The sequence below is a fragment of the Pararge aegeria genome, chromosome 7 (assembly GCF_905163445.1).
Source record: "Pararge aegeria chromosome 7, ilParAegt1.1, whole genome shotgun sequence".
Lineage (NCBI taxonomy): Eukaryota > Metazoa > Arthropoda > Insecta > Lepidoptera > Nymphalidae > Pararge > Pararge aegeria.
In genome coordinates, this window is record NC_053186.1 from 13,071,921 (window position 1) to 13,084,349 (window position 12,429).

At 37.2% G+C, this 12,429-nt stretch overlaps 1 protein-coding gene across 5 annotated transcripts in view; it reads right to left on the bottom strand.

Moving 5' to 3' along the window:
* LOC120624932 (multidrug resistance protein homolog 49-like) overlaps nt 1-12,429 on the bottom strand; it is a 37,016-nt gene that overhangs the window by 9,113 nt on the left and 15,474 nt on the right. For 4 of the 5 annotated variants that reach the window (XM_039891759.1, XM_039891761.1, XM_039891760.1 and 1 more), the window contains exons 2-17: nt 11,989-12,162; nt 9,295-9,340; nt 8,546-8,739; nt 7,884-8,028; nt 7,051-7,151; nt 6,314-6,485; nt 5,872-5,996; nt 5,123-5,312; nt 4,339-4,560; nt 3,596-3,837; nt 3,326-3,413; nt 2,974-3,182; nt 2,458-2,630; nt 1,771-2,051; nt 1,287-1,438; nt 352-466 (exon numbers count right to left, since the gene is read on the bottom strand). In XM_039891759.1, coding sequence (XP_039747693.1) covers nt 352-466; nt 1,287-1,438; nt 1,771-2,051; nt 2,458-2,630; nt 2,974-3,182; nt 3,326-3,413; nt 3,596-3,837; nt 4,339-4,560; nt 5,123-5,312; nt 5,872-5,996; nt 6,314-6,485; nt 7,051-7,151; nt 7,884-8,028; nt 8,546-8,739; nt 9,295-9,340; nt 11,989-12,146 — 2,613 coding nt within the window. In that variant the 5' untranslated portion in view covers nt 12,147-12,162. The remainder of the gene's footprint in view (nt 1-351; nt 467-1,286; nt 1,439-1,770; nt 2,052-2,457; nt 2,631-2,973; nt 3,183-3,325; nt 3,414-3,595; nt 3,838-4,338; nt 4,561-5,122; nt 5,313-5,871; nt 5,997-6,313; nt 6,486-7,050; nt 7,152-7,883; nt 8,029-8,545; nt 8,740-9,294; nt 9,341-11,988; nt 12,163-12,429) is intronic. The other variant, XM_039891758.1, reaches the window with a different exon arrangement.

Consider the following 12,429-nt stretch of genomic DNA (forward strand, 5'->3'; position numbering starts at 1 on the left):
TCGGTAATAGCCAGGTCCCAGATTCTGTATGATATAGAAATTTTAACTGCATAACGATTGCATTGTCTTATATTTGGATACCTTTGGAATTTTATTGGAATTTTCATTTTTGACACAACTATGGTTGATATATTGGTGCCAAATCTATTGTATAGAAGTCTCTAAGCTAAACTAAACGGACAGGTCTAAAAGTAGGGCTTTATATAATAAGAATACCTCTACTTTAGGACCTGTAAACTTAGTGATTATGTACAATAAAAAATTGCGTCATATTTCCATGCTTTTGTTAGTAAGTATATCAACTATATAAGTTATAAGTTACTGTGTTAAATGATTCAAGTCAATACGCACCCCCTGCACAGCTGCAGCGTCGGCAGCAAGGCGGGCGCACAGAGCTCCGATGCCGTTAAGAGGGTGGTCAAACCATCCCATCTCCTGCGCCAGCATTGTTTTAAAAGCAGCTACCCTGTACGTAAACATTGTCATATTTGAAGTCCATTTAACTCTGCAATGAGATGTGTCTAGTTCATCACATCCATCATCCCATCAACCCATCACCGGCCCACTACAGAGCACGGGTCTCCTCCCACAATGAGAAGGGGTTAAGGCCGTAATCCACCACGCTGGCCCAGTGCGGATTGGAAAACTCCACACACCTTTGAGAACATTATGAGGAACATGCAGGCATGCAGGTTTCCTCACGATGTTTTCCTTCACCGTTGAAGCAAGTGATATTTTAATTACTTAAAACGGACATAACTTGGAAAAGTTAGAGGTGCGTGCTTCGACAATTCGACCTCGGCCGCCCGAAAGTGAAATCGAGCTCATACCCAATGCGCTAGCACCGCTCTACGTTGTGTGTCTAGTTAAATTCAATAAAATTTTAAATTAATCAATCTTAAATCAATCAAACCATGGCCGACAAATAAAGGGCACGGGTCAGAATGCGAAGAGCTTAGTTCACCACGCTGACCAAGAGCGAATTTGTACACCCCAAAAAGCTTTTGAGAATATTAAGAAGCACTCTTAGGCATGCAGGTTTCCTCGCGATGTTTTCCCTAACAAGCAAGCAAGTGATATTTTTTAGCTTTAAAAAGCACATGACTCCAAAAGAGGCGCGTACCGGGGATTGAACTCGGTACCCTCGAAAGGGAGTGGCCATAAGGATAAAAAATAAATAACGAGTACAAAAAAGTTTTTATAAAGTAAGTCACACAGAATATAGTTTTTGCCAGGTAGGTACGGCATGCAAAGTGCCAGGCTAATAAAAATAAAATAAAATATACCTGAGCCTTGCAGTTAGCCTTACGCCAGTCAAATTGAATATATATATTTGGAAGAAAATACCGAAGCCAGTGTACACGCCAACCAATAGAAAGAGCACTGCGATCCAATTGGTACCACCACGTACGTAGTCTTCATCTTTACTTTCCAATAGCTGTAAAACAACGAGCAACTGTTATCAGAAATTATTCTAAGATACATAATGAAGGTAATATCAAGTAGAATCATCATTTGACATTTTTTAAATTTTAATCACAATTTTTTTTCCCTCACGCTTATTAAAGTCCTAAGTTACTAATATTATCCATACGAAAGCGCGTTTGTTTGTTTGTCCCCACATTACTCCCTAACTACCAATCCAATCGACTAGTTAGTTGAAAGGACCGTAAGTAGCATAGGCTAATTTTTATCCCAAAAAACAAACTGTTTGTGAGAAACCGAAGCAATGAAACGTTCCGTATCGTTAAGAATTATTGTAGTACTTACACCATAAGTCTCTCCGAAAAGGATGGCAAAACATGGAAAGGACGACCCAACAGCAATCGCAGCAATAATTCCTATGGTCATTAGATATTTCTCGGGTTCACACAGTTTCATAATTTCCCAAGTCGTCGGTTCATATTCCTTCACCTCCTTCTGATCCGGTTCTACCTCATCTTCGGAGCCTGAATCTTCATCTATATCGACACTCGTCATTGAATCAAGCGAGACCAGTTTTTCTAATTTCGGTCTTCGTATCCTAGCATCTGTAGTTGAATTAGAGTTAGCTGTGGATTTTTAATATTTAACTTATTAGTCCTAAGTAGAAAATGCCTACCTGAAAGAAATTTGGCATAAAACATTGCATGCAGATGGTCCATGATAGAAAGCGTGAATTAATTATTTTTTGGAAGCCATAAACTATTCAATTTGCGTAATTATGTTAAGCAATTAAGAAGGTGCTTTCAAGACAACGTCTCAAAGCATGCGTTCTCGTATCATATTTAAATCAATTGCATATTTTACAGATAAATATAAAGTACGTGTATTTACTTGAAAAGGGATATTTATATCAGAGAAAAGCTTTCAATTGGCAATTCACCAATCATCAATTCACCTCAAGAAGGCATCAGTTACGCATAGAATGAGTGTGATTGTTTAAGCTACAAAACATCAAGTTCTCAATATTCTTACGTTTTTTAGAACTTTCTGGGGTACTAGCATCAGGTGCGATGCTGGGTTCATTCTCAAGTACTAGTTGGTAGTAGCGTCCTCGGAGGACCATCAGTTCTTCGTGAGTACCATCTTCTACGACTTCACCTTTCTCAATGAATACAATTCGGTTTGCATTAAGCACAGTTGCTAATCTATTAAAGTAAAGTAAAATTTAATTTTAACGAAGAAACTACTTTTTGGCATTATAACTCTATCAATAAGAATCGCGATTGAATTTGTAACTTTTATCCATGGTAACATGGAATCCACACAAAATAAAACGTCTTCGATATTATGGATTAACTTTAAGTTATTGACACAACCAGTTACTTATTCATTTCACTAGATTTGCTATATGTACCTGTTTTTGTACAACCTTATTGCGGTTTTGGATGCAGCCATCGAATGGCATGACACTTCAACTTTTCAGGGGGAAGTCTATTATTATAGGGGACATACGCCATGTGTAACATTACCCCCTTGCACCATAGATACCTGTGGCTCACCATAATGGTGGTCCTTCCAGCAGCGGCAGCATCAAGAGCCCTCTGTACCTTGGCTTCACTTTGTGAGTCCAGTGCTGAAGTGGCTTCATCCAGGATGAGAATCTTTGGTTTCCTTACTAAGGCACGAGCGATTGCAATACGTTGTTTCTGTCCTCCTGATAATTGGGCACCTCTCTCGCCTATTAATGTGTCATAACCCTGGTTTAGAAAGAAACCAATTCAGAGACTCAATGTTATGACCACGATCATAGCAGGCTGGTAGTTTATTGTAGTGCACTTAATAATAAGGCTTTACTGGTAGAATAGTAAATCATAATTAAAGGTAAGGAGATAGATCTTACATTTGGCAGATGCTTTATAAAGCTGTGGCAGTACGCTTGTTTTGACGCCATAATTATTTCCTCATCCGTGCATTGTGGATTACTCATTCTGAAACAAATAATAATTTATTTTGAGCTATTTTATAAAGCTTTCACCCAAGATACAATGGTATCTTGAGTGTTTTGAGTCGTGTATCCAAAAATCCAAGTTAATCCAAGCGTAACTTCACAAATGCTTTACTTTTATACAATATACTTTTTATCAAAGCTGTACATAAGTTTTAAACTTACCGAATATTCTCCTTAATTGTCCCAGCGAACAACACTGGCTCCTGTCCAACTACAGCAACGTGATTCCTAAAGTGATGCACATTGATATCTCTTAGGTCATTCCCTGAAGCGATCACTGACCCCACGTCTGGGTCATACATCCTCTGAAGTAGTTGTAGCACTGTGGATTTACCGCTTCCACTGGCCCCTACTAGTGCTATTGTCTCATTGCGGCGTATCTCCAGAGATAGCCCATTAAGGACCTGTTTGGAAGATATTTACAATGTTGATCAAATATCCGCGATATTGTTGTAACTAAATTGTCACAATAGTGGAATAATATGATTGATGTGACTAAAAATATAATGTGGGTTCAGTTCTAATATGATGTAAGAAATTGCCATGTAAGAAGTTTAAGAACACCTTGTTAGAGAAACAGAAAAGAAAGTATTAAGAATAAAGATAATCTTTAGGAGATTACTTAGCTGAGCAATTTGTGTTAAAAAAGTATGCATGTTTTAAGTTAGGTACAACAGTAGAAATTGGTATCGCAGGATGGAATCTTTATCTCTAGATCTCGAGGAAAAATTATTTTACTGCGATCCTTATTACATACTGTATACATTTAAAAATCAATAGTCTATTTATCTTGCTATATTATTTTTTATTTCCCTAACTTTTTTCCTGTGGTGTACATTAAAAGTGTATTCATTCATTCATTCATTCATCTGTATCGGTGAAATTTTATTCGGTAAAGAAGTTACCTGGACATCTGGTCTTGCTGGATATCTGAAGTAAACATTCCTTAACTCCATGTTGCCGTCTAATGTAGGTTTGCTACCTTCCTCCGAGAGACTGTCAATAGCGGGTTTTCTATCAATCACTGCAAATATCGCACCAGCTGACGCTCGAGCGCTGGCCATGGCTTCCAGATGTGGGGCCGTGAGACCTACATTCTGGGCACCTTGCAGGACACTGAAGAATACCTGGGAATAATTTGTTTAAAATTTGTCCAATTCTATTTAAAACTGTTAATAGATACTTTTAATATACCTAGTAGACTATGATCGACTTAGAACATTTAATTCATCTATTTTTATAATTTTTCTATCAACAGTTAGAAATGTAGAAGGCAAACGACTACGAGACCGATCTCTAACCCGGTTATCTGATGAACTAAGGCAAACCCGTGTTCGTTTCTTTTACAATGCAATAAAAATAGCCAGGGACAGACAGTACCCCATGGAGGAATATTACACATAGCGAGATTACTTTGAGTAGTTATAACCATAGTCAGTAATGAGGTAGTATGAGACTGTAGGGAGAGCGAAAACACTTGGCAGTGGTTAAGTTTCAAACATTGTGTGTTTTGCCTTTTTTGTCTTGGTTGCTTAAGAAAGTTAGACGGCCAACACTCAAGAATAAATTATTGCTTGAGACCCATTCACGTGCTTGATAATGCACGAAAACAACCACAGGTTGCTAGCACTGAGGGCTTTCTGTGGTTAAAAGGAGAAAGCAGCACTAAAAAAAATATCTATCGCTTACAATCATCAGCACAGCAGGCGTGTACACCGGTTCTTCCTCATGTCTGCTATCCAAGATCAAGCCTACACCATACCAGAAGGCCAGCGCGTAAGTTGCGTAGATGATAAGCCACATTACCCCACTGCCGATTCCCGAGTATACTCCCTTCCGTATGCCCATCTTCTTTGCTGGATCTAAGCGTTTTTGGTATCTGTAAATGATACATTGGTTAATGGGGGCAATAATGTTAACTTCTTGATTTAATCTTAATATATATAAATCTCCTGTCACGATGTTTGTCCGCGATGGACTCCTAAACTACTTAACCGATTTTAAATTAAATTGGCACACCGTGCGCAGTCTGGTCCAACTTAAGAGATAGGATAGCTTAGATATTTCATTATAGTCGCAATTTTATTTTATTGCAAATTATTTGTCTATAATTAATTGACAGTCTCATGTACTCATTTAAGGCTTAGCGATACTGAATACGATAAAAACAAAATCAAACGCAGACGAAGTCGCGGGTAACAGCTAGTTTTTATATATAACCTAACACAATGTATCGATTACCGTCTTACAATTTTTTATACGTTATGGTAATCTACGGTTGTTTGCATATAATTGTATGATTACTTTGTAGATTTACAATATTTTTCACTATTTAACATTTTTGGCCCACAATCCGTATCTAATCAATTACTACATTATTACTTTTCTAAAAGCCTGCTGGATATTGAAGTGTGGTGCCCAGGAAACTTTCGTATCACCTTTGTATCTCCTTTTCTTCACCCCCAAAGGCGACAACCGTACGTATCGACGACAGTACTTCTTCGGCAACAACGCCAGCAATGCTGTAAGCTTTCAGCTCTTGAGTCGTCAGTGATGATTGTACCTGAAAGATTTCAGAGACGTTATTTTGTAGTTTTAGGAGGGCTTAAAGTCCACGCCTCGGCCGTGACAATGGTGAATTCATTGCGAGTTGAGATTAAACAACGTTGTACGCATGGTGACGATGATGCTGAAAAATGAACGTTTTAAATGGCTTCTGTAATATAGTTTCCTTATTTTTCCGCACGTTAATTCAAAAATACTTGGGTTGTTTCGAAGACGTTTTTGATTTGATTTAGTTTTATTTTTGTAAGTATATAGATTACTTTTGTTTATCAATCTTTTAATGATTAATAAGGCTATAATAATAAATAACCTAACCTTAGCAACGATAGCAGTAGTAGCTATAATGATTGGTGCACACGACAGGATTACAAGTGTCAGTTCCCAGCCGTATGCGAACGATATAATGACCGCAGTCACAAACGACATCACCAGGTAGATGAACATTGGCACCTTCTCGCCGATACCTTCGCGGTATTTCTCCACGTCACTGAGAACAAAGATGAAATAAAACATTATAAAACGTCCTTCGAGCCGGATTTTACGATACAATTTTCAGTTGTTTCATATAAACCTAATTTCCGCCTAGCTGTATAAATCGTGTAAACGTGGTTTACAATAAAAGTGTATTTGGAAGGGTATATTCATTATCTGGAAGGGTATATTCACGAGATATTATGTGCGGTGAATATAAAAACAACGGATAAACAAGAATATAAACTACGTTATAGTGCACTGTAACGTCTGCTGATCGGTATTCAACATTCAAGAAAATTTCGAAGAATTTGCCGTGACCTTTCCACAATCGATGATAGAACCTAAAGGAATGCATACCTTTAGGATACCTAAAGGATCTATTTTTCGAAATATTGTAGAATGGTTAATGAATACCGATGAGCAGTTTACGATTTTCCTTATTTCGGAGCTTTCCATCGGGTGTCATAGCTTAGCACCGAATCCAACGCATTGAGCTGGTACGTGGTAGAGCCTCAAAAATGGCATCAAAAATGGCATCTTTAAATTATTCGTCATATAATATTTTAGTGCAAACTCACTCTGACACTTTCGTCGCGAAGTTCATTGATGTATTCAGGTCATACCAAGTAATATCTTGACGTAGCACGGCTTCTAAGAACCTTTTTTTTACTCTGTCAATCTGTAAAAAAGCAGAATATAATTTATTTGTTCCACGTTTCGAATTATCGTTACAAAAGTTAAGTTGAGTTATAAAAGCGGCGTTTTATTGTGTCGGGTTCATTAAGAATGATTTGTAACACAAACCTTGTCAGCTTGTGTAGGGACCTACTTATTATAGTTTATGTGGTGGTAGTAATGACTAGTAAGGCTAGTTTCTAATGAGCCTTAGTGTTAGGTTTATATTATAAGTTAGTTATTAGGTCGAATAGTAGTATGAATGAAGGTTAGTTAATTGAGTATATATTTTTCACCATGGTTTCTGAGGCTATTGTAGATCTTACGATGCATAAAATAAAAATGTGCTAAAAATCCATAATAGATATACTGGACAAAGTTTTCTTATAACATTTTCAGCTTGCACGCATGCTGCTCGGCTATCATTCCTCAATGTATAAATAATTTGCTTATTTCGATATTTAGCTAGAACAACTGTTGCGCGAAACTTATTGACTTCTTCTCAGTAGAACCTACCTTCTGAACTCGTGGTAGACTAACAACTGATAGACAGAGTTAGACTTTTAAAAGGTGCTTATAAAGTACCCAGGATATTTTAAAAAGATAAATATTTTTTTTAATTATTCTCAAACAATTGTGTATATCAGTTATATCAAATAATATCCAAGATTGTTCGAGTTAAGTTTTCTGCGTGGTGCTTATATGGTGGGAATTAAATTAGCCTCGCGATTCTTACCTGTCTAAGAGCAGCATAGTTGAAAAGGTCCACACTGATGGCCGACACGATGAACTGCAGTACAGAGAATATGGTGCATCCGATGCCGAAAGCTTGGGAGTCCTCAATCAACGCCTGACGGTTCTCTTCGGGGCTCGCATTTGTACTGTGCATAAAGATTATTATGGTCTACTGTAATATAGATTCTTCATCATAGCGTGACCAGACGAAAAATTACCAGATGACAAAATCAAAAACCCGGAGATTTTTTTACAGAATTTCATCTTAAGCGTACCTACTCAAAAATTTATGAAGTCATAATATTATCAAAATTCTAACGTAGAAACTTTTAATTCAATATAATTTGGAAATTTTAACTTGTGAGGCATTTTAAAAATCAAGGATTAAAGAAAAAACTGCTAAGTAAAGTAATTATTATTAAAATTCCAAAAATCCTGAAATTTCATGAGTATCCTGAGAAGAGGCCAAAAATCCTGAAATCTCAGGACAAATGCTGAGATATGGTAAGCCTGCATGCGACTGACGACTGGTGCGAAATACAATCCTCTCATTCTCTCTCACACTGAAAAACCAAAGCAATCTACTTTGCTTCCAAAAAACTTGAATCTATACATACTCATATCTATAGCAAAAAGCTTCGAGCAACATGAAAAGATACTTACAGAATCCTCCCACCACCGAACCACGCGATTGTTAGGGTAGGTGTAGACGTCCCGTTCATAACCGTGCGGTCTATCAGCAGCGATGTGAACTCTCCGTAGACGATAACGCCAACCGGTACAAACAGGCCGCTTAGAGTTGCGAAGATGACGCCCGCGAATAGTAGTACAAACTCCCATGGTTTTGCGAAACGAAACTGTGGTGATAAAAAAAACAATAATCGTAAATAAACATTTCGTCAGACTCTCGAATAGCGGGTAGATAATTTAATTATCCCACGCCCTTCATTAGATAGGCACGACAGCTTCGAAATTGTTTAAAAACTACACAGAACTATTAAGAACGTACAGAAAGCGTGTACACGACTGATAATGAAGCGTCAAATCAGTCGTGTTTTTGATTTCCACTTTAGAAGAGTTTGTCGAACAGGCGGTTAGTCACTTCATTCGATTTAGCAATAGTTGACAGTAATTATTTTACTTCTAATATTCTAAATGTTGGACACGAATTGGGGAAAATGGGAAAAAGTTAGTGAGCTAGCAACATTCCGCGGAGACAGTATCTCTGCAGGGAGACGTGCGCGATTAGTTTTCACTTTTTATGGACACAATGCACTGCATGCAATAATGGCTGAATGAGGGTTCTATGTACATAATGGGTATGTATGGGTTAATTCTGTGACGAACCATTTTTGAACCAAAATTTTAGCAATCGTGTCCGTGAAGAATACGAGTACTAGGTAGATACTCACTAGTTTACACCAAGAAACAGCTGGCGCTTGGCTATTAGGGTCCCCACTGTAATAACATAAAATCTTATCGTAATTACAGCATTAAATTTAAAGCAATATCGATGGAATGACTACTGAATGTTTGTGTCAGTAACTAATTCTGTGATTGATATGGAAAGCGCAAAATTGAACGTGGCTAATTCGTACCGTTTAGAAGATTTCATATCCAATGGAAAAGCTATAAAAATATCCTTGGGCTGCTGCAGAAATCATTTAATATTTCAGTTAATCATGTGTCAAGATGTATTTATAATAAGTATATAATTTAACTAAGTCTACCTTTCTTCTAAACTTAATCCATATGCATGCATCATAATTTGTATATTACATAATACTACGCGCGATTTAAGTTGGCCGATCTGAAATGGGTCACAGGAGGCAGTGCTGATATAGTTTTTCAAATACGATGGTAACATTAAACATGGTAAGTATGTCTCCGAGAGCCTACTTCCGGCCGGCCAAGTAAGATCTTGCAATTTATTATATCTATCTTCTTTCTGATAATATCAATATATTATCATCATCATATCAACCATTAAAGGTCTACTGTTGAACATAGGTCTTTTGTAGGGAGTTCCGAATTCCACGGTTTTGTGTCGCTAGCGTCGGATCTCTGGGAGTGGAATATGAGCATCAGACATCATCTTCGTAGTTCATAGTTCTTTGAATACTCTTAGACCTGACTCAAATATTATATGTTTGTTAGTTTACAAATTACAAGTCAATTTATGTAAAATAGATAATATAATACGGTAGCCAAAAAATACCTGACCCACGGTGCGTATAAGTGTGACCAAATGTTGCGCATTTGCGAGGGTTTGGCCACACGTGCGAATCGATGTCGGTAAATGTGATTTCACCCCAGCCCCAATGCACTCGTCTTTACTTCATTAATAGAAAGTTACAATGACTCGAGTTTTATTGAATGCATACTAACGACCCGCTCCGGCTTCGCACGGTTACACTGAACGTATTTACAGTTTGCAGAAAATTATTTTAATCTATCCCGTAAGGTTTAGTCTTTGTTTGTAATGAAAGCTCCCAAAAATATGTTAGTTTCTTGGCTTTTACCTCTTATAATACCTATGTAATGTTTACTGCATAGGTATACACCTTCCTCTGTCATGACTCTATCTATGGCTGAAGACTACATTAAAAAAACCTTTGCGAATTGCAAAAGAGACTTTGTTTTATGCTATGTAAAGATTTATATACTTTTAAAGGAGAGACTAAAAGAGATTAATTAGTATTGAATACCTAATTGGGTCACAAATCACGATTAGGTATTGTTATAGAATGTACCTACTACTTAACTAGATAATAGTCTTTGAGAAAAATACATCATGTATCAGAAATTTGTCTCTTGGCAGTCTTCCAAATGTTATGAAAACATTAATCTTTATCGTGAGTTTGTGAAGCCCTCAACTTGTTCACTTCGCTTCCATAGCTCTTGGGTTACGTAACTTGGTAGTTTGATAGTTATCTACCGGTCCTGACCTTAGCTTGCTGTATTACCATGCGACTTTTCGCAGTGACGCAGTATAAAGCTCTAATCGAGGTCTACCATCTTCTGACAACAACAGTAGGTACCCACCCCTTTAGAGACGACCAGAATCAAATCGGAGCACTAATCAGTAGGCTTATTAATGAACACCATTGCTCAAAGCATTATTTTTTATATATTGTTGAGGTTCTTGTTCTGAAAATATAATCAGACAGAGGTGAGACAGTGTCAGAGGACGATGTCAAGGTAGGCAGGTATGTCATATACCTAAACCTGATGTTTGAAATAATAATGATTTAAGCCAACAGGATCCGAGAACCTTCGTTTAGTAAGTATACCAGTTCAAAAAATCTAATAATCTAATAAGTCTGAAGATGGTATTTTTAACACGCAAACACACGGTATATTTATTTCATTTATTTATTTATTTATGTAAAACAAGTGATATTAGCTGAATTTCCTTTAAGTTAGGTAGTGTGTCTAAATTGTAAACATCTCTGGGCTTGCGACTTTTGTTGATCAGACGATAATTTAGAAATGGGTGTAGACATCACCATTATTTCAGGTAATGTTTAATTCAGTTTTCATCTTTAAAATAATGTAAATATATATCTAAAATAAAACGGGCAACAATTGTAGTGACTTGACATCACAGTTACAAGTGTAGGTGTGTGCTAATTAAAGTGTCTGTAATTTTATTGTTTTAATATTATTTAGGAACTTAATATTTATTTAGTTGTCTCAGTAATCTAAATAATATGGACACAGAGGATTTCATGGTTGCCACCGTATATTTTTTTATGAAAAGTTTTACCTATTTATTAAAAGGAATATAATGGTACATAAACTATAATGAATACTATAAAACACCAACAGCATAGTAACCCTTTTCGAAAGGCTAGTCAACAACCACAAATCGGCATATAAAGGAGGACTCATGGACGTATTTATCCGAGATGCCTGGAGCGGCAGGCTGCATGGGGCGGCGCAAGAGGAAGTTAGAGAAAATATATTTTTTTGTCCCCACAAAAATGCATATTTTTATGCATTCCATATGCATAAAAATATGCATCGGGCTGTTATGGCTTAGGGCTTGTTTATGTTGAATCTCAATCTCACTGGTACTACTGCTCTAGAAATAAAGTACTCACGCTTCTTCCTCCTTGTAGGCTTTCTGAGCAAGATAAGCGGAGTGTTGAGCGAGCGAGCCGATCGTAAGCGAGTTCTGGCGGAAGCTCAGCGCCAACGCCGGCCGCTGGTGGTCGCTCCTGAACCTTGTGACGCTCTTCACGGACTCATTGCGTTTCATTCTTGGGTTAACCTCTCTGAAACCATACAAAAAACATCTTAAATATTGTTTGCCTAATCTACATATATGCATCGCTAGCGGAGATAGCCTAGGGCTTCGGTCTCCTTTTTGGAGGGTCAGAGTTGTTTTCTCGGCATGCACCTCAAACTTTTCGTAATAATATGTGTTATTAATGAAATCAAATAAAATTTTCCTGCTTTAAGGAAAGTGCCTGAAGGATAACATAGTGAGGAAACCTGTACGCATGAGAGTTTTCCTGAACGTTTTCAAAGGTCTGTGAAGT